At 34.6% G+C, this 21,835-nt stretch overlaps 1 protein-coding gene across 1 annotated transcript in view; it reads left to right on the forward strand.

Moving 5' to 3' along the window:
- kl-3 (dynein heavy chain 8, axonemal kl-3) overlaps positions 1 to 21,835 on the forward strand; it is a 555,080-nt gene that overhangs the window by 467,968 nt on the left and 65,277 nt on the right. Inside the window, exons 59-60 of the mRNA XM_081731423.1 lie at positions 7,492 to 7,607; positions 13,843 to 14,119. Of these exons, the coding sequence (XP_081587549.1) occupies positions 7,492 to 7,607; positions 13,843 to 14,119 (393 nt within the window). The remainder of the gene's footprint in view (positions 1 to 7,491; positions 7,608 to 13,842; positions 14,120 to 21,835) is intronic.

Raw genomic sequence — 21,835 nt, forward strand, 5'->3', positions numbered from 1 at the left:
CGGCTTTAGGCGTAGTAAAAATTCTCTTGCTTGATTTCTTGAAATGTTATTAGTACCTGCCATAAAAGCTACAACATCATTATTGCCCATACCTTCCGATTCCGAAACAATTCCCTCACTAACCTTATCAAAAGTTACACCTGGTTTTACAATATTTATCACTTCATCGTTACGAGAGTTATTGAGATGTACCACTACCTCTTTTCCTTGACCGTCCGCGTAAAGACGTAATTTCGTTGTCTGCTTACTTTTATTCGATGCCTCAGACTTTTTCTTCACACTTATGATATCAGAAACTGTGTGGTTATTTTGACACTTTCTATTTACTTATCTCTTTCTTCACTTAGGGCCAGTCCCACAATATCCTGATATTCTTTCTGATTTCTATCAGTCAGAATTAGATATCAGGAAGTTGTCAGTTACTTTAACCCGTGGTTCGTTCTACAATATACTGTGCCTGATATATACTCTGTCAGATAGTTAACCCGAAGCAAGGTTTTAACGGACCATTTGATTGGTTGGTTTTCTGTTGCTCATGCTGAAAACAATTGAAACGTCAAGTGCGTTTTCAGTGTGCTTGTTTAAATTATCCTATTGAAAACATGGGAAACAGAAATGAGTATCGGTATCTTTTGTTATGCACGTTATTGTCTAGGGGTACACTATCGTAAAGGCAAACCCAAACTTAAGTAATAAACACTTTTTAGGCTATACTTACGTATGCATTGGTACCATATACATAGAAATATTGCTGTTCGTCCTTACAACCTAAGAAGCAATACTAAAATTTATAACGTTAATTCCGTTATATATTACACTCCATTTTATAATACTACAACACAATCTGAGCCTTTAATTAATTCATTTATTTGATATTCCACCTCTAAAAATATGTAAATTAGATTAATAATTTAGATATGTTTTACATATCATTCAATTTCAATGATTAAACTCTATATTTTTATATAGAATATATTTCTTCATCTTCTAACTACACAAATTACATGGCGCTTATGTGCGGGCACTTGTAGCCAACGGGTACTACTTATCGTTATAAATTGGCATATATTCGAACTAAAATGTTCTTCTAGGCCTCGCTATATATTGAACAATCTCCTCATCGTCCTCTGACATCATCAACAATTCTTCGATTTCGTCCATGATTCACTACACGACAACTAACAAGTAGCTGATAGCTGTTAACAGGCAATTGAACTTCCTGTCAAAGTACCAACCAGCTGATGGGGTTTATCAGCCACCTGATTGTTATCAGGACATTGTAGAACACTTATCGGAAAGATGTCAGGAGGATATTTATATCAGACAGATATCAGAAGATGGTAGGATTGGTCCTTAGAGAAGCAAATCTATTTTCCAATAATGTATCCGCCTCTATTTTATTCCTGGTAGTGGTTTTCTTCGCATACATTTACTTATATTTTTCGTCACTACAGTCCACTTATCACCTTGTTTACTTGTTAAGATGTGCCTATTTTTCATAGATATCAGTTTCTTACTAATTACTCTATGTGAGACTTCTCGAAATTTACCCGTTTTCCTTGCACTTTTACACATGACGTTTCACATATAACTTTTTCTTGTAAGGTTCAGTATAATTTTTATTTTGGGGGAGAAAATAATATAAAAATACAATTAAAGTATTCATATTTTATACGTAATTATGTAAATATAATAAAGAAAATAAATAATTTCCACGTACCTTCGCGTATTTTTATTTATAAAATCCTAATAATTTCAATGAAACATGTGATGTTGGCATTGAATTGATTAGGATTTCATAATTAAAAATATGCAAAGTACGTGGAAATTATTATTATTATTATTATTATTATTATTATTATTATTATTATTATTATTATTATTATAAAATTACTTTCTATTAAAATTTGAATTTAAATTACGTAATTTACAGATGAATAAATTAGAGACATAATAGTTCACCTCAAGTAAAGAGAAGTCACTTCCGAAATAATATTTTTTGAAATAATATTTTTTGATTGTTATCATATTTCTTGTGATTAATTCACCCTATTAGTGTATTCAGATATAATGAAATTTCTGCTAATTAAATGCGTGTGTTCATTTTGATTTTAAAACTGCAGATATTTCACTCAGCAAATAACCCAAACTGCAGTGGCGGATCTAGTCCGGGGCAGGGACCTAGCCCACCCTGTTTTTTGAGTGACAAAAAATAATTTAAGCTATTATTTATATTTGAAAGTTTATAGTAAACTCATAATAAACCTATCATACTCTAGGTTCTGCCTTTTACTCCCCCCCCCTCCCGCCGTTTTTACCTTGCAGATTCGCCACTGCCTAATGATCATTATGTATAAATCATGTGAGTAAAATAGCAAAAAAAAAAAAAATAAATAATGCTGTGCATTGTACAGGGTGCCCAACAAAAAAGCAGGAAATTTATTGTAGATTCTGTAATATGAGGTGGACACACATATTTTCATTTATATTTTACTGACACTGTCACTTGAATGTTCATAATCAATGCAAGTGCTCAAAATGATTTCCTTTGGCTTCCACACAGCGGCGTAGACGTTGTAACCAATTTCCGGTGGCATTCTGGATAGTTTGAAGAGTAACGATGTTCCAGGCGTCTGCCAGTATAGCCTTCAGGCCATCAATGTTTGTGATGTTTCTCCTGTGTTCTTGAACCTTCTGTAGCAGTATACCCCAAATGCAATAATCCATCACGTTGAGATCTGGACTTTTAGACGGCCAGTTGTTAGGTTCGATGAAGTGAGGAGTATTAATTCTTATCCATGTCACAGTATCGATTGCTGTATGGGCCTTCGCACCGTCTTGTTGCCATGTCCATTCGTGATCACCCATAACTGTGTTAATGTCTTGGTACATCTGGGTGCACATACGTAATATACACAATGGAACAGCACAAAACTATACAACTGCACATAACACACATTATTACACATACAATCGCTCTTATTGTAGAAAATCCAAATTTCCTGCTTTTTTGTGGGGCACGCTGTAGAAGCAAGCTAAAGTTTCTTCATGATATCATTCAAGCTTTTGACCGTCTTATCCTTTACAAATGTCACTATGTTTCATAAAAAGCAAAAGATTTATGATTTTTAAGGGACATCGTGGGAGTGATAAATTCAGTTTCTCATTATTAACTAATTTCTACTCTAAGTAGTAAGGATTGTGAATATGCCTTATAGAACATATACACCGTATTCTATCAAAATCGAATAATTTTTACGGATATAATTGCTGATCAAAGCAAAAGCCAACATATATACAATCCTTTCTTAATCGTTTATCAGTTGTTCAGATCTACCATAATTTTCCATTATGTGGATTTCGTAAGTAAATCCGCTTCTCATCATATGTTACTATGCGTTTGAAAATTTGAAGATCGAAAGGATTTTCAGAAAGAACTAAAAATTTTTATTAGTCGGCTTCTTGTTCTATGTAGAGATTATGGAATACATTCTAGGACTTCCGTACGTTGTATCAGGCTTGTGTAGTAGTATCTTTATAACCAAAAATTAACAATTTGCCACTTTTGGCTTATTTTTTAGGAGGGCTAATTATTATCAAACTTGAAGCGTTTAAACTAGTTCTGGACTATAAGACCCGACGTTGTTTCCTGTTTTTTCACTTCTCGAATTTTGCCAACATCTTTTCTCGCCTTGAAATGCTAATATCTCAATATTGATAAAAACAAATGTCCCATCTTCTGTTAAACATGTACCTGGGAAATTTTGAGGCAATAGGCGCCCGGATCATAGTACTGATTTCTCCTGTAAATGCTGAGATCTTAAGTAGAGCATATCTTTAACCCCTTCAATGGGGCATGTCACTTCAACAAAGAGGTGAAAAAAGAATGGCACTAGATGGCTCAACTATGCCAAGCATAGATCCAAGAAATTGCGTCTCTTGACGAATTCTCCAAAACGGAGCAATCTTTATTATTATTATTATTATTATTATTATTATTATTATTATTATTATTATTATTATTATTATTATTATTATTATTATTATTATTAGTTATATATTATGCTAATGCATACTATACTATGCGGAAGTCTTAAAGAATACTATTTCCGTCTGTATATCGACAGACATCAGAGCGAAAACGGTAATAGATAACAAGTTTTTTGCAATCGATTCAGCGTCGTCTGAAGAGAACATATCGTTACAATCCGCAACATTCTACTAAAACCAAAGTGGTTGAAATTTACTAGGTTCGGGGAACACGTGACTGGGTCGTGTTCCGTCGGCTGACATTCGACTGCATTTTTATGACCCAGGTTCTTGCCAGTACTCTCACTGCGCGCTGATTCAATTACACACTTTGTGAGCCCGATGACAGGGAAGAGAAGCGCAAATAAAAAAAATCAGAGAAAAACCTAGGAACAGTTAGGCAATGAAATCAAAACGTATATGAGGCGTGTTCAAAAAAGACCGAACTTATGCTATGAAATCTGTACTGCTCATTTTACAACATTTTAAGTTGTCTCCCTCTACTGACAATACACTGTTCCGAACGTTTCTTTTATTTTTGGAAAGCCTCCTAGAACGCAATTTGTGGGATCGCGCGAATGTCTTCTGTCGCATTGTCTTAAATTTTCTCCATGGTTTGGAAACGACGTATTTTCAAAGTGGTCTAAAGAATGTGAAACAGGAAAAGTCTGAAGAAAATGTTCATTGTTCTTTGCAGGGGTAAGCAGTTTCTGATAGATTTCAGCACAGTTCTGTTTCTGATTGTCAGTCATCAAACGTGGCACAAATTCGCACTGACGTGACGAATTTGAAGTTTTTCAATCAAAATTTATTTGTATGGTCCGATACTGATGCCACTTCGTTACCAACTTTTCAAAAAGTTAAACGACGATTTCCACGAATCACATCACGAACTCTCTCGACATGGTCGTCCATGCCTGGGACCCTAACCGAGTGACATTCTGCTCTTTTCAAAATGCTTGAATGATTCATAGCTCTGCGTTCGACTCATACAGTCCTCTTCTTATGCTTGGTTAAGCAATTGAAATGTCTCTGTAATTCTTTTTGTCAAGTTTGTAGCAAAATTTCACACACACACGTTGTTCTTCAAGCTCCTTCATTGTCACTAATCTAATGTCCAACTTGTGCATGCTCACTTCAGCGGCTGTAACTCGGCGACTAATGATCGTAGCAAAACGACGCAAATGGCAGTTTGTTTTTTAAATCTACAGCTAAGTGCACTCAGTATCAGCAGCGTGCTTTCTGCGCCAGTCGACGTGGAACACATCTTGTAGATTTTTATTTTTCATTGAAGAGTTATTTTCAAAATTATTTTGCATTGAAGAGCATCTGTGTGATAACAAGAACTTTATTTTATGTGAATCAATCTCTTAAGTTGAGATACTGCAAAATTATTTAGAGATATTATTTCGTAAGTTAACAAAGCACGAAGTCTGGGATATCTCAAATCATGACCGTACTTTTGTAAACAGTCAGTTTTTTTAAGATATCATTTTACAGAATGACATACCAAAACCACCACAGTCAGGAACTTTGTGAAGGTTTGTTACGATTATCGAAAATGAGCTTAAACACGGACATACGTTGCCGTTATTCTCTTGCGATAACAATTCCTCAGGAAATCAAGGAAATAATTTACAATCTTTTTCCTTGTAGAATAATTTTGATTTTGTCTTGAATCAATGCAACTTACTGTATTCGTTCTTTCGTGGCAGGTGACTAAGTAAAAATGATCTTTTGACTGGAGAGTCTGAATTACAAATACTAGTTATTAGAGAAATCGGTATGAAGTTATTAGGGAGACGAGACCCAATAAATGATGAAGGTACAAGTAAAAGATGAAGATAGAAATTGTTAATTAAGATAATACTCAGTTATCATATATCCGATCACTTCTACTCTCCACATCCACACTTCCTAATAACACTAATTAAGACTCTCTGTTGATATTGATATCAATTTTTATTTTTTCTTCAAATTTACATTTTTTCTCCCTTATATGCGTTAATATAGACGTAAACCTTACTAACGTATGTATTGATCAACTCAGTAAAAAAAACCTTGGAAAATATATATCCAGGGTTCCTACTGGTCAGGGAAACCAGAAAAGTCAGGGAAAATGGTGCAGGTCAGGGAAGTTCAGGGAAAAAGACTGGAAATCAGGGAAAGTGAGGGAAATTTTTATAAAATATGTGTTTTCTAACATTAATTGTATACCAATTTCAGCTTAGTCAACCATTATAATGGACGTTCTTAAGATTTTATGGAAGATAAGTGTACGTATGAGCAATTGATTACTATTTGTCTCTATAGAATAGATGTTCTCATATATAAATATTCACTGTTATTTATTCCGTATTTACATGACAACGTCATCCGACACCTGTCATGAAAGTCAGGGAAGATCAGGGAGAAGTCAGTTAAATAGATTTCTCCAGATGAGTAGGAACCCTAATATATATATATATATATATATATATTAGGAACTAGCTTTCTTTCAAATGCCAATAAAAATAAACAACAATTTGTATTTATAGCTTGAAAGTAAGATATATAAGTAAAAGTAAGAGAGTATGTATGCTTGAAACTACATGAGTGAAAAAGTAATATGTGAAAAAGTAATATATATTATGCGTGTAAAAAGATAGATACAGAAACTATTACCAAAATAATGTTCAGGAAGAAATAATAAATATGTACTATTATTATTTATTATGTATTATGTAACCATTTATTATGTAGCCAAAATCCACTGGTGAAATCCTCACACCTAAACAATAAAAAAAAGTCTATTTGAACAAAGTTACGAGATGCCGAAATCGAGAAATTGTAACTTTGAGGCTGCCAAGGTCGAAAACTATGAGAGATATCAAAGGCAGTTAAAGTTATATTACAGGAACTAGTACACTGTCTATCTAAATAACCATGTTTCAGAGTTGGGTTGTACCGGCACACATTATTTTAGAGACAGAGGTAGAAGAGCGGAACCTATACCGCAGCTCCCTCTATAAAATCTATTGCGCCGATGTGTCCCAATTCTAAAGCATGGTTATTTAAATAGACAGTGTATTAGTTCCTCCAATAGTTCTTCAACCGCCGTCGATGTCTCTCATAGTTTTGGAGCTAGGCAGCCTCAAAGTTACAATTTTCTCGATTTCGGCATATCGTAACTTTGAAACAATGCGTTTTTCACCTTATGTTCATACAGACTTTTTTCATTGTTTAGATGTGAGGATTTTACCAGTGGATTTTGGCTACATAATAAATGAACACCCTGTATATTTCAGAAACTTCGAATTAAGATAAAGTATTAGTTTTTCAATAATAATAATAATAATAATAATAATAATAATAATAATAATAATAATAATAATAATAATAATAATAATAATAATAATAATAATAATAATTCCTATTATTGTATTTTTGTTTTAAAATTGACTGTTTTCACTCTATTCTTAGGTTTCGTCAAACGATAGGCAGTGGAAGCAGTGGTTTGAATCTGCAGCACCTGAAGAAAATGAAATTCCAGATGGATATGACCTTCTAGATCCTTTTAGGAAGTTGTTAGTTATAAGGTAAATAAAATGGTGAATTAACGATTTGTTGTGTTAGTCCATTTAAAGTATTTATGCCTTGACCGACACGTTTATGCCTTTTCAGCATGGGAAACCCGGGCTTGATTCCCGGTAGGATTTCATGTGGTTCGAATCCCATGTTAAACTGTGGTTCCACGTCTCGTTCACTTAGTCAAAGTTCTCCCAATCGGTAGACAAAGTTTTAGTCTAATGTTGGAAGAACTGTTTGACCGTGACTCTCAAATCCATTGTTTCCGTAAGCTTCATTCTGTAAGGCCTGATTTAAGCAATTAACAGACGTTTTCACCTACTAGTGGCGAAAATGATCTGATCCTGGCGTGCTTACGTTCTAGAATAATCTCATCTCACATATTCCAGTTAGAGCGGGAAATTAACTGTCCGTATTGTATGGTAACGTCCTGTTGAGTATTTGGCACATTCTTTTAGAATGCCCGGAATACTCAGACCTCAGAAAATGTTTATGATTCTCTAATAATATTAGTCAAGTTTTGGGATATAAAACTGCTCTTGGTGATCGTATTTTTGCTTTTATTAGTGTGATTTGAATCAGTTAACATTCTCTGAGGCTTTTGTGTTTAGTCTTTATCTATTTTATTAATATTAACATTTCTTTTTATTATTTCACATTTATTATTTTAGCTTTATCATAACCAATGTTTTAATTTTTATCATTGATAATTATAATTGTCTATTTTGTTTCGTTCTATATTTGATCCAAGTTTTAGATGTTTTTATCTGCTTTTACAAGTCGTACATTTTTTATTCTTGTTATTTATGAAGTTCTTTTATGAATGGCATATGCTGGCCATTAATCTTATCGTGACGTAATACTTATTACTTCACCATTTCTTCTTCTTAAAATTTTGATTGATTGATTACTAGATGTGTAGTGGGAACGTCAGCAGCGAGGCTGTTTGACTCCGTTACTATAAGGTCAGTGGCCGACATATTCTGTACTATACAAATTCATAATATAACTCATAAAAAAGTGAAGTTCAAATATAAATTCATTAAAATAAAATAATACAAAACAAAACAAAAAATCCAAAATTTTAACAGGGAACATGAAAAGGCTGAAAGAATCAATAACAAAATATAAATTGAATAACTAGAAAATAAGTCAAAAGTAGAGATAATAGTAACACAGGGAAAAGTTATAAAGCAAACTTCAGAGCACGTTAAATCTTCCAGACTCATGAACAAAAGTGAGAATACTGTCTAGATATACTTTATCCCCTAAAATCGAAATAAGGATTTGAGGTAGTCCTAAAATGTTTTCTAAAGTCTGAATTCTGGAAACTCTACAAGAATGTGCCGATCTTCAGCGAGATGATACACACTTCACAATACAGACTCATTAAATAGGAAAGAGTAATATGAGAATATCCGATAAGCAAGTCTCTTAAGATGACTTTATGTCGGTGATTAGTTCACAAGGACATCTCCCAATTACCCAAGCTTCGGGATTATCGCCCCCATCGCCCAGTTCTCCGAAACTGCAGTTAGCCATTGGTCTTCCAGGTTGGTGGTTGTGCCGGGCCGATCACCCGGCAATTAGAACGCCGATCGCGCAAAGATAAGTCTTGGATGTGTATTGCTTTCTCTGGAGGCCAACCTCGCTGTGACCTGTTTCTGATAATTGGATTTGTGATTTGAAAGACGCATGGACCCGTAGCCATGGGACAAAGAAATGAAGCATATGCACATCCAGCAGGCCCAGATAGAGTAGCGCCATAAATGGTTAGTGGGAGTTTTGGGAAGTGAATGGTCCGTGGACGTCTTCCTCCAACTCAAGTGGAAGTGCATCCATCCCGGCCGGCTGTTATATGCGTCCAAAGTTCATGTTGTCCGGTGTCCGAGACTTTGAAAATATAAAAAATACAAAGAGGTAATAAAACATTAATAATAATAATAATAATAATAATAATAATAATAATAATAATAATAATAATAATAATAATAATAATAATAAAAGCTCAAAAATAAAAAAATCCGCACACTCTGTTCCCTTATGGGCTGGTACAGTCTATCATTTTATTTGACAGGTTGTTTCTTTTAGTTCCTTTCTTGTTTTTTTTTTTTTTTTTTTTTTTCGGAACTATGCGTTTCAGTCGACGGGAATGATTTTCTTGCACCCCCATTCCCCTTGATCGCGTCTACCCCACGTTGATCCTACGGTGAGGGTGTCCTTAAAGGATGGCCAGGAGAGTAGCGTAAGTTCTCCTCGCAAGCACCCCGGTGTGAAGTTTCGGCGTTCACACACATTTTCTCTTTATAAATATATATTTAATACCAACTTTTTACGGGTATTAAAACTTTAAAATTGGGTCCGGGCTCACCCTCTCACAAACACTCCAACCCAAATGAAAATGAGCATACTTTCAAGTGGAAAAGACAAATATTGTGATGTCTGTAGCCTGATATCTTGTAATTAAAGATAAAGATGCTGATAGTGGCAATCCTGAAGCAAATCTCCTTCGACTGCTATTCATTCATTCGTTTCGGCTTCATAATCATACATATTGCACGATTACGTGCGTATGAATTAGACTCGTCAAAGGTACAAAGATATAAATCATACATAGTAATGACAAATACATACAGATTGAATTAAACTACTATGCTACATCTACGATATAAAAACAGTACAAAAAATGTTTTCAATACTATGGATAGGCAAAATCATTCACACATCTGAAAATTCATTTACGGAATAAAAGCAGTTTGTTTTCATTAGCCTCTTGAATTCTCCTTTCTGTTCTGTCCTTCGAATATATTGAGGAAGTTTATTATATAATATGATACCCATAAACATTGGATTTCTTTCGTATAACTTTGTGCAATGCTGTTTGCTGGGAATTTTATCCTTACGCCTGGTACCATATTTATGGGTTGATAGTGTGTTAAATAACTCAATGTTGTTTTTAACAAAGAGCGACATTCGAAATATGTAAAGTGAGGGTAAAGGCAATATTTCAAGTTCCTTAAATATTGGTCTACACGTGTCATTTATTTTGGCTCCCGCTCTAGGTCTTTAAACCCTTTTTTGAATCACCCTTTTTCGGGAATTTCCCCAGAAGATAAAGTAAATACTGAAAGAGCCCGAAATATAAGTTACGAATCGTGTCTAGTTCTAAAACATGTTTGATTGATTTTAATGCATAGGGCATTTTATTGAGCTTTTAAAAGCTTGTTCCCTTTCCTTATTAATAAAGTTATTACCTACAATTCCGGACAGCTTAAAGATATCAAGAAATTACGGAATGATACTTTATTGATGGACACAGTTGACGAGAAACAAACAGCAAAGCTACTCAAATTGACTAACATTGGACCAGTGAACATAGAACCCCATCATCTACAGAACGTCTCTTGCGAGGTTATATCAGGTTGGGACCTCCTAAACGCCACCGAGGAGGAGATTAAATCAGACCTGGCTAACCAACATGGTGTAGAGGTAGCTCACATCAAAAATAAGAAATCAGGTAAACTCGTTGCTACTCCGTCACTAATTCTTACTTTCAGTTTGCTTACACTTGCGGACTACATGAAGGCTGGTTATTTTCCACTTAAGATCCATCCCTATATTCTCAGTCCCCTACGTTATTTCAGATGTCAACACTTCAGATCACACCAGCAGGTTGTGTAATGCAAGTGCTGCTCTTAGTGCGAATTATAGCCAGGGTAGTCATGGTGTGGAGCTCTGTCCAGTGACTAAGCACTTTGTGTCAACTGCAAGCGCGAACATTCTGCTTGGTCTTGGGAATGCCCAGCCTTTCAACGTGAGAAACGTATTCAATAACTAATGATTGTTGAGAAGATCTCTGCTGCCGATACTAGACGTGGCTTAAAAGAAAGCATTCATTCCTCGCTTTCTGTGCCCTTTGCTACTGTTGCAGCTCTTTCTTGGAAATCTACATCACGTCTCTCCTAGACGTAATCTGGCAATCTAGATGTCCGACCTTTCCACCCAAACAAATCTTGTTCCCGGTCAAAGTCCAGAAATTTTTAACCAAGTCGCATCGACGAGTGAATCACCCAAAACCCCACATGTTTCTTTTAGTTGTGGCCTTCGTCAGCTCCAGCTCATCGGCACTCACCTTATATAATAGGTCTAAAATTTAGCCAGTGTCAATGATAGATTCTTTTCTCGAAAGGAGTGAAATCTACATCTTTTCGTGAGCCACCTGCACTTTCTTTGAAACCTGAATGACGGAAATCTGAATGACGGAAATTTGAAATTTGAAATTTGATGGATGCTGAGTGAACGGTAGTCGGCCCACTTGGAAAGGTTCGCCTGAAACGTTAAATTCCGACTTTTCACTATTTTATACTCTTTATTGTTATTGTTATATATTTTTGTATTTTTACTATTATTGCTATTTATTGTTATTGTTATATATTTGTTATTCTCATATGTTTATTATTTTCTCCTTTTTACATTTTTATATCTATTTTACAGCAGGTTTTTTCTTTATATTTTAATATATTCTTTTTTAAATTTTATTTACGATAGTCTGTGTTTCTGAGCAATCGTGTTGATCGTGACGGGAACAAACCTCTTCGATTCTGACGTCTCCGTTAAACTTCAATCATTTGAAGTGATCGTCAAATACTTGAGTATCGGACATTCTCACCTCACTCATACATATTTAGTGCCTGGCTCTAACCGTCCGAAAAGTGAAAACTGTATTGTTCCTCTAAGTATTGTCATATTCTTGTAGAATGTCCAGAATATTCAGACCTCAGAGAAAGTTTACAACGTCACCCCAGTTCAATTAAAATTATTCCATATATATATATATATATATATATATATATATATATATATATATATCGGGCGTTCTGAAAATGGCGCGAGCTACAGAGTACTATTCTACAAGTCAAAATAAAGCAAAAAATACACATCATAGTATACCTTTCAGGTTCTCGTTTATAAACACGAGTTGCACTATGTGGCAACGTCACAGATAAAGAACCATAGAGTAGATCTACCAATCCATCAAATAGTTACATCGATTCTTTTCAGATAGCAGTTAATGTCAATACACGTTGACACTAGCACTATTTATTAACGTAACAATCGACATAACTATTTCGTGGATTCGTAGAGCAATGTTAATGGTTCTAAGGTAATAAGGTTTCCACATAGTGAAACTTTGATTCCCTATAGCGGTACACACACACACACACACACACATATATATATATATATATATATATTAATAACTATTTATACGTAAATCATTTAAGAAATCATATACAAACAAATAGTTTTTATATCGCACTATATTTTACAGTATTTGTAAATTACATTACATCTCAATAACAATGTCGATTTTTTTAAATGGCGTCTTGATTCATTACATCTTCGTATCTTCAAACAAACATCTACCTGGCTACTAAATTGTTTCCCTGACAACCGATAAACAAAAGAATCTCTACTTAACACCAGAAATATAAGCATTATATATAATAAACGTTCTTCACAACGCTAAACATTACATTTTCTTCTTCTAATATTCAGTAAATGCATGTTGATATAGCACTTTTTACCCTAAAAGATAAATAAAATAAACAAAATAAATACACGTTATAGTTGTACGTTTAGGAATACCTAAAAGTCTTAACCAAGTTTTTGGAGATGGTAATGTTTCGAATCGCTGTATTCTTACTCTTATTCATAAGATTGGAGTAGTTGATGTGCTTTGAGGTTTATCTTTTTAACTTTTCCGTGGTATATTTTATTATTAATGCCATTTTGATTTATGTTTTGTTGTATATTCCTTTTTTTTTCGTGACCTGTGTTTTAATTGTACATATTGTTTTTTCATCTCTATCGTGTAGAACTTTGTTTGAGCTTTTTTCTTTCTTTTTTAGAAGTTTTATTTTGGATGTTTAATATAAACCAAGTGTTGAACATTTTCCTTACTGTGACGGAGATAAATACCCTGCTGCTGACAACTCCAATAAACCATAATTATTCATTCATTATTCCCTTTCTCTTCCCTTGATCATGTTTTTCATGTATTAATTATATGATCTCATCTTTTCAAACTTTTCATATACTAATTTCTCTCCAACAATATCAAATAAAAAGTCTGTAAATACGGATTTTCACACTTATTAAATGTTTTTATATAAAAATTATATATATATATATATATAATTTGAATTATTATTATTATTATTATTATTATTATTATTATTACAGAGCATGGTGTCCTGATCGAACACTTGCACAATCTCGCAAATATGTTGCTGACTCATTGGACATAGCTTTTACCAAACCAGTGATTCTAGATATAGAAGGTATGTGGAGAGAATCAAGATGGAATACCCCATTGGTTGGCCTTCTGAGTATGGGTTCTGATCCTACTCAACAAATCGACACATTAGCAAGGAAGTATAATATAGATCTTCGAGCCGTATCCATGGGTCAAGGTCAGGAAGATCCAGCTCAAAAGGGTATAGACAAAGCTGTCGTTAATGTAAGTTCTTAAAATAACAATATTTTTAGTATCTATATATCATGTAAGGTTTATTTTCCCTATGTTAACAGCTGATACTTATCAATTTAATGGAAACACCTGTGAAACTTTGCAAAAAGTGCAACTTTGAACCACGTTTGCTGTCAAAATAACTCTGATGCGACATGGAACCTAGTCATAGTGAGCGTGAATGGTAGCAAGCTGAATATTTTATTATTCGCGTGCAGTGCATCACTCAGTTCCGTGAGAGAAAATGTAGATGGAAATCTGCACCAAATTTGTGACTCCATAACAGATCACTGATGCTCTTTATGTTTAGAACCGGGATTAAGCGGGCTAGGGGATGTGTTGACTTCATCTCGATGCTCCTCAAACCATGCCGCAAGAGATCCAGCTATAAGATGCACGTGGTCCACTAAAATTGGGAGATAATCACTAGCAGTACCGGTAAGTGTCTGCACAGGATCCACTAAAAGCCAGGATATTGCGGTCTACAGCATTGCAGAGTCACCACCATGTTTCGCGTCTGGGTGGACACACTGAGGATCAAAAGCTTTTTTTTTTTTGGGGGGGGGGGCGTGCTCCAAACATAACACGGCCCGTGGTTTGATATAATATGAGCAATGATTCATCAGACAGTATCACACATTTCCAGTCATCAGCAGTCTGTGTTGCATGTTCGAGGCACCATTGCCATCGTGCTAAAGCGTGATGGTCTCTTATCAGCGGTTTCGCCTTTCAACCTGACCCCTTATGTCCATGTCATGTAACTTACGATGGACCGTGATTGTCGACACAGTCTGTGGAAGATACTGCTTGAGTTTCTCCGTCACTTGCACCGCAGTCACACGACGGTTCTGAATGACAATGACCCGCATTAATGCTCTGCGGGACCTCCTGACCTTTACAGTTTTCTTCTGACCACTGTTCCTTTTCGCTTATGTGGTTTCGTCGTGAGTATCGTACCATCATCACCTTGGACTCTTTCCTTTGCGAAACACCCAACACATTTGACACTTTTATTACGCTTGCGACACATAACCGAGCGCCAATAATTTGCGATCTTTGGAAACCAGAGTAGTCACTTATTTTAGAGCTTCACTATCTGTTCAGCTTATTACACACTTCTGTTCTACTGCTCCTCGCGTAGTATGTAATTTGTCCTAACACTTCACCACAACAATTTAGTACTTCGGTCGTCGTCTGACATTGCCAACCCACACGTCTGAAGTGTTTCCATCTCCAAGGTTTCTATGCTATGACTCTATGACTAAATATGTCGATTATAGTTTTATTCAAAATAATCATCCGTTCAGTCAATATATTTTTGCTAGTAACCAGGAAAATCATAATTAATATCTCGGAAAATTCCTCTGCTATGGAAGCTGCAAATCTTTACAAACAACTTTCTAATGTTTGATTGTTACAGAAGCTTTGCTCAGGGGGTAAGAAAAGTAAATCTCTGATAAAAGGAAGGAAAAACTATAATACAAAAGGATTGTACTTATTATTCGGAAGTTCATTGTGACATGCACTAATATTCGGGACATATAGTGGTTTGCCTACATCTACCAAAATCACTTCGTAAGCAAAGATGAAAAAAATGTAAGGCTTAAAAATATTTAACAGGATCCCGAAATTTAAATTCCACTACAAACAAAATTTAAACATAAAATGAGAACCGCGTCAAATAATCTCCATCTATCTGTTCGGCGCCATAATATTCCCACTTAGAGTTGCCAGTTCTAATAATTTTGTAGGCTTTTTATGTCTTTGAAAGAAATTTATAATTGTCAGTAACTAAAATCTATAAAGATATACATTTAAATTCTTCTCTATCTTTACTCTTAATCTGTGCCGTTCTATAATACAGCTATCTATATCAAATGTACTCTACAAGTACATTAGTCGTGTTACACATCAATCATTATATCATTATACTCTGACTTCCAATATAATCTGATTTCTATTATACTCTAACTACCAATATATTCTAATTTTCATCATAATCTAACTTTATTTTCACATGCTATATCTCTTAACTACCGTAAAAGCCTGTGTCTTATTTTTAAGCACTTAGTGTCTTGTTCCCATATCCTACAATAATTAGCTTAAACTTTCGTTCAATTGTCCGGACTCTAGACATAATTTTCGATTTTTACATTTACGTATATATACAGTATATATAAGAAAAAGCGACAGGTACTTCATCTATTATTATTGAATTTGTAATAATAATAATAATATAATTTATGTCGTATATACATTTTTAAAAATGCTGTGACAGTACTGAAATTGGAAATCCACTTTCCATAAGTTTGATTCCTTAAGTATAGTTTGCAACATTTTGTTTGTAGTACATATGGATAAGTCGTTGCATAAATACGATACTTGATACATCACAGATTTTGTAAAACAACTTTTCTAAAATTTATGAACTATTTTCTAGTTATAAAAAGAAAAATTAACTATGTAAATCTGTTGCATCAACATATATTTTAATTTCATTTTATCTTTAATTCATTTTAAAATAGTTTCCTCTTCCTTGAAACTTCTTTTAATTTTTGAATTATTAGCATTATTAGCAGGCAAAATTAAGTATGACTTCTCCGATTCTTTTTCAAATCACTTAAATATATAAAATTCTGATCTTGAAGTTTTTATGAACGTATGTTATGTTTCATACTACTGTTGGAGATATACATTTTAAAATTATTTCAAACAATATATCATGTTTACTTACTCTCAAATATTTAGATAATCTACAAATAAGTGGATCATTAAATTATATTTAGTGCCTTTATAAGAACTGCAAAAGCAGCATTAAACACAGATTTAGGTAATCTGCATTAGAATTGAATATAAATAATCAATATAGACATAATTCTTGCAGAAGAGTATTTCAATAATTAAAAATAATTTCCTGTGCAATAAAAGAAGAAGTATTTTAACACAAATGAAAGATTACATTTCTAGGAATCTTGGATATGGACCTTAAATCAAAACTTACTAAACTTACGAAACATTAATTTGTTTCCAAGACAGATATAATTGAACGATTTTATCTTTATGTATATCAACAGACAATAACAAAATCATAAAAGATTTCAAATAACTGGTTTTAAGGATTATATGAAACCTCATTGACAAGGATTATCGCTCCGATTTTGGATTATTAAGATAGATTAGTCAACTCATCTCAAGTATAACAAAGTGTAATAGGGAGTATAGCCTTAAGGCTGCCTAAACTCACATTAAAAACCCTACGACGGGGTTAAAGAAAGGAAAAAAAAAAAGAAAGATTAAATATAAGTAAAAGAAATTGCTAATGAAAGTTTTATGAATAGAAAATTTCACTCTGTTGGTCATCAGCTAAAGCATCTAGGCATTTCAATTATATTTAAAAATGTATTATGTGTTTAGTTAATTCTTCTAATTGTTGCTTGATATTTTCAAGGTTTCTTCTTAAATAATATGAAAATTGAAGATGTCTTTAGCTCTGGAGATAAAAATATCATGGTGACTAGAGATAAAATATGTTGTCATTTTGAGGATCATCTGCATAGCATATAGAAATATGTCCTTCTAGAGATAAAATATGTCGTCATTTAGAGGATCATCTGTATAGCATATAGAAATATGTCCTAAATTACCTAAAGAGCTACATTTTATTCTTAATTACAGCGTTGCGCTGATTAAACAATTATTCTCGTTATCGTCGTTCATCAATTGTAATCCTCTTAGTTTACTATACGCTTGTACCTATCCATGTAATATTCTACCAAGATCCGTTCGTGCTTACGAGAGAAACATCGCGAACGAATTTGTCTATTTGCTACACGTTTCTGGCCTTCTAGAATAAATATTGGCTTCGCAAAGGCTCGACTTTAGGTTGTCGCCACACGCCCAACAGCACACAAGTATTCAGGAATTTCGACAAGAGTTTGAACCGTTGATAAAACAATACCCCAATTTTAATGTTTCACTACTTATGATTCAGAAGATGAGAACTTTGTCAGCTGTCCCTTCATCACAGACAAGGACCATTCATAATTTAGTCTGCATCTCTTGTGTTCAGTATTCAGTGCTGAACTAACACCATTTAAGATTGCTCTTGAGCATGCGCTTCACCTTCCGCTACGTCGTTCGTTTGTCTACACAAACTTGCAAAGCGCTGAGATGTGAGGCAGCTACACCAACAGAGCTATGTCGTCGTTGTCTCCTTGGTCCCGGGACATGTTAACATTCAGGGAAATGAATGTACCAATACAGTAGCCAAGAATTGGCCGGTGTTAAACTGGAGCAGTCTCCCGTTCTCTGATTTCTGTAGTTATTTGGTTCACTGAATGCCTTCTTACTAGCAAGCAGCTTGAGATCAGGCTTTGTAGAACCTATTTTGAACAATTGGCCGACATCCAATCGTTCTAGTCTAAGAAATGAAGTGATTACTCTCATCTCACATATTCATATTTAATACATGATGTCCAGCGTTTATATTGTGAAGTCTGCATCGTGCCACTGAGTATTCGGTACACCCTTGTAGAATGTTTGGAATAATGAGATCTCAGAAAATATTTAGAACTGACTAACAACAATAATATTAGTGAGATTTCGTGAGATAACCCGCTTTTAACGACCGTATTTTCGCTTTTGTCCCTTTCATTAAAATAGTTAACGTTCTCTGAGCTTTTTATCTGATTTGTATTATTATTACTGCTTTTTTTTGTATTCTGTTTCTTTTTTGTTATTTATTATCTTCGCTTTATCATGACCTATTTCGATTTTTTTAATTTATTATATTTTACTATTGAGCTTATGTTAGATTTACATTTATCTTAGAACTTATTTTTCCATAAGGAATACTAGCAGTGGCGGATTACCAAATAGGCCCACTAGGCACGTGCCTAGGGGCGGCAACTCTTTTCTCCAGAATATAAATATGTCTTACGTACACAGTAACAATTTAGACCTTTGAAACCAATGTTTCAATTCAATAGTTTACAACACTTTTGCTTCATACGAAAGAAACCTTGGTATATCGTATTTATTATGTGTTATCGAGAAATATTTCGTCTGCTTTTCCTCCTTCAGATTCAAATTGAGGCGTCATCACTTTGTTTTTTAACCCGTGCTGTGACTTTTATCGCTTACAATGACAATAATGCAAGCCGCCCACCCAACCTTGCTGGTTTGTTTTGTAAATAAACCATCGATCTCTCACCACCCTTGGGTGCCGCCAAAGTGGTTGTTTTTGAATCGTGTTTTTAATCTACTCGGAGTTACTTCTGTTATACGCAGATGACTATATGTGCTTTGCAATAAATAATTACGCAGATGTCTAATTCGAAGCAACTAGTTTTTGTCATATTGTATTTTCTCGTGCATTCAGTTGGTTGCTAGTGCGTTTGCGATTTTTTTTTTTTTTTTTTTTTTTTTTTTTTTTTTTTTTTTTTTTACCCGGCATCATGAAGCGAACAAAATTAAGTGGAGCGGCTTATCGTAAACTTGCAAACGAAAAGCGTGAAAGAGAAGCAACCCTACAGAAAAGGCTTGGTACAGTAGATACATTTTTTAGGCGAAAGTAACAAGTGATTTCCGAATGCAGTTCAGTAACGGAAGTGGAAGCGGTTACATCGGGTGAACTCTGTGAAACGAAAAACGTTGACGATATTGTGGGAGGAAAAAAGTGCACTTAAAGTAGTGCCTTCTCAATTCGTAGGAGTTAGTGATTGTGACAATGAGAGTGCAGATTTCGTTAGTGACGATTTTGCCGAGTGGTGTATGAATGAGTCTACAATTTACATTCTTCTCAGACTGTGCAATTAATCAGAATACTGAAAACGATTTTTCTAAATCGCAAAGATTCATAGCAGGTAAGACAATTTTTTTAAATAAGAGTGCTTTTTATCGTAAATTTGTAAATGACGAATCTATTTTGCGGAATTATTTGGTATATTCGTGTATCACTGGCACCGTATATTGTGCATCATGTAGGTTGTTCAAAGGCAAGATAAAGATCGCAACTCACGGCATTTCAGACTGGAAAAACATTTCAATTATTCTAGCATCACACGAAATTTCTGAAGAACACAAAAAATACGAGTTGGCATTCTTAACAAGGCAGAGATCTGTTAGGACCTTGGAGAACCATTTTCAATCACATATTCAGACAGAACATACGTACTGGGTCAGTGTCTAACTAACTAACTAACTCTATGGCCTATGGAACCCGGAGGTTCAGTGCCGCGTTCACAAAAGCTCTCCACTGACTTCTATCCTTAGCTAATTGCATCCAGTTTCTACTTTGTATTCCTATCTCTGCGAGATCCATCTTAATATTATCCTCCCATCTGCGCCTAGGTCTTCCTAATGGTCGTTTTCCTATGGGTCTACCAGTCAAGACTTTGAAAGCGTTTCTACTTTCTTCCATTCTAGCTACATGACCTGCCCACCTAAGCCTCCTAGACTTGACGACCCTAACAATGTTGGGTAAACCGTATAAACTATGTAGTTCCTCGTTATGAAGCTTCCGCCATTCCCCATTCTCGTTCCTCTTGGGTCCGAATATTCTTCTCAGGATCCTGTTCTCAAATACTTTCAGTCTATGTTCTTCCCTCAGAGTAAGCGACCATCTTTCGCAACCATACAGAACAACAGGCATGATTATCGTTTTATATATTTTAAGCTTCAAATTCCTCGACAGAATTCGCGACAAGAGATTTTGAACCGAATAGTAACACGAATTCCCTGCTTTTAGTCGACATTTAATTTCTTCGTGAATATGATTTTCGTCTGTTAATATTGATCCTAAATATTTGAAAATATCCACTTTATCAAAAGTTTTATTTAATATTTTAACACCTCTACAATTTGTAGTATTACGGTCCCGACGCACTTCCATGTATTTAGTTTTCTCTGCATTTACTTCTAAACCCATGTCCCTGCAAGCGTTTAATAAGATCTCTGCATTTACTTCTACTGTTCTCCTATCATCCCCTATTAAATTTACATCATCAGCATATGCCATAACCTGGTGAATGCCGTTCAACTCTAGGCCCTGGTTGCTATCTTTGATTTTCCTTATGGCGTATTCCAGCACAAAGTTAAATAATAATGGCGACAACGCATCTCCTTGTTTCAGGCCATTTTCGACGTGGAAGCTCGTGGACAAAAATTTTCCTACTCGGACTTTACTTTGGGATTCACTTAAACATATCTTAATTAATCTAATTAGCTTTCTCGGTATTCCAAGTTCTGTAAGAACCTTGTATAATGTTTCTCTCCTAACCGAGTCATAAGCCTTTCTAAAATCAATAAATAGTTGATGTACCGGGGTATTGTATTCCCACTTCTTTTCGAGTATTTGGCGAATGGTAAATATTTGGTCGATAGTTGATCGATTTCGTCTAAATCCGCACTGATAATCTCCAATAATTTCATCTGCGTATGGGGTCAATCTTGCTAACAGAATATTTGAAAGGATTTTATAGGATGTTGACAGAAGAGAAATGCCTCGATAATTATTACAGTCAGTTTTGTCGCCTTTCTTGTGAATTGGAACAATGATTGACTCTTTCCACTCTTGTGGCAATTCTTCCTTGTTCCAGATAAGGAGAATGAGTTTATGTATCTTGTTCCACAATTTTTCGCCTCCAGCTAAAATTAACTCAGCCGGAATTTCATCTACACCCGGAGATTTGTGTTTCTTTAATTTCT

Source organism: Thermobia domestica, chromosome 11 (assembly GCF_964235325.1).
Source record: "Thermobia domestica chromosome 11, izTheDome1.hap1.1, whole genome shotgun sequence".
In the NCBI taxonomy this organism is placed as follows: domain Eukaryota; kingdom Metazoa; phylum Arthropoda; class Insecta; order Zygentoma; family Lepismatidae; genus Thermobia; species Thermobia domestica.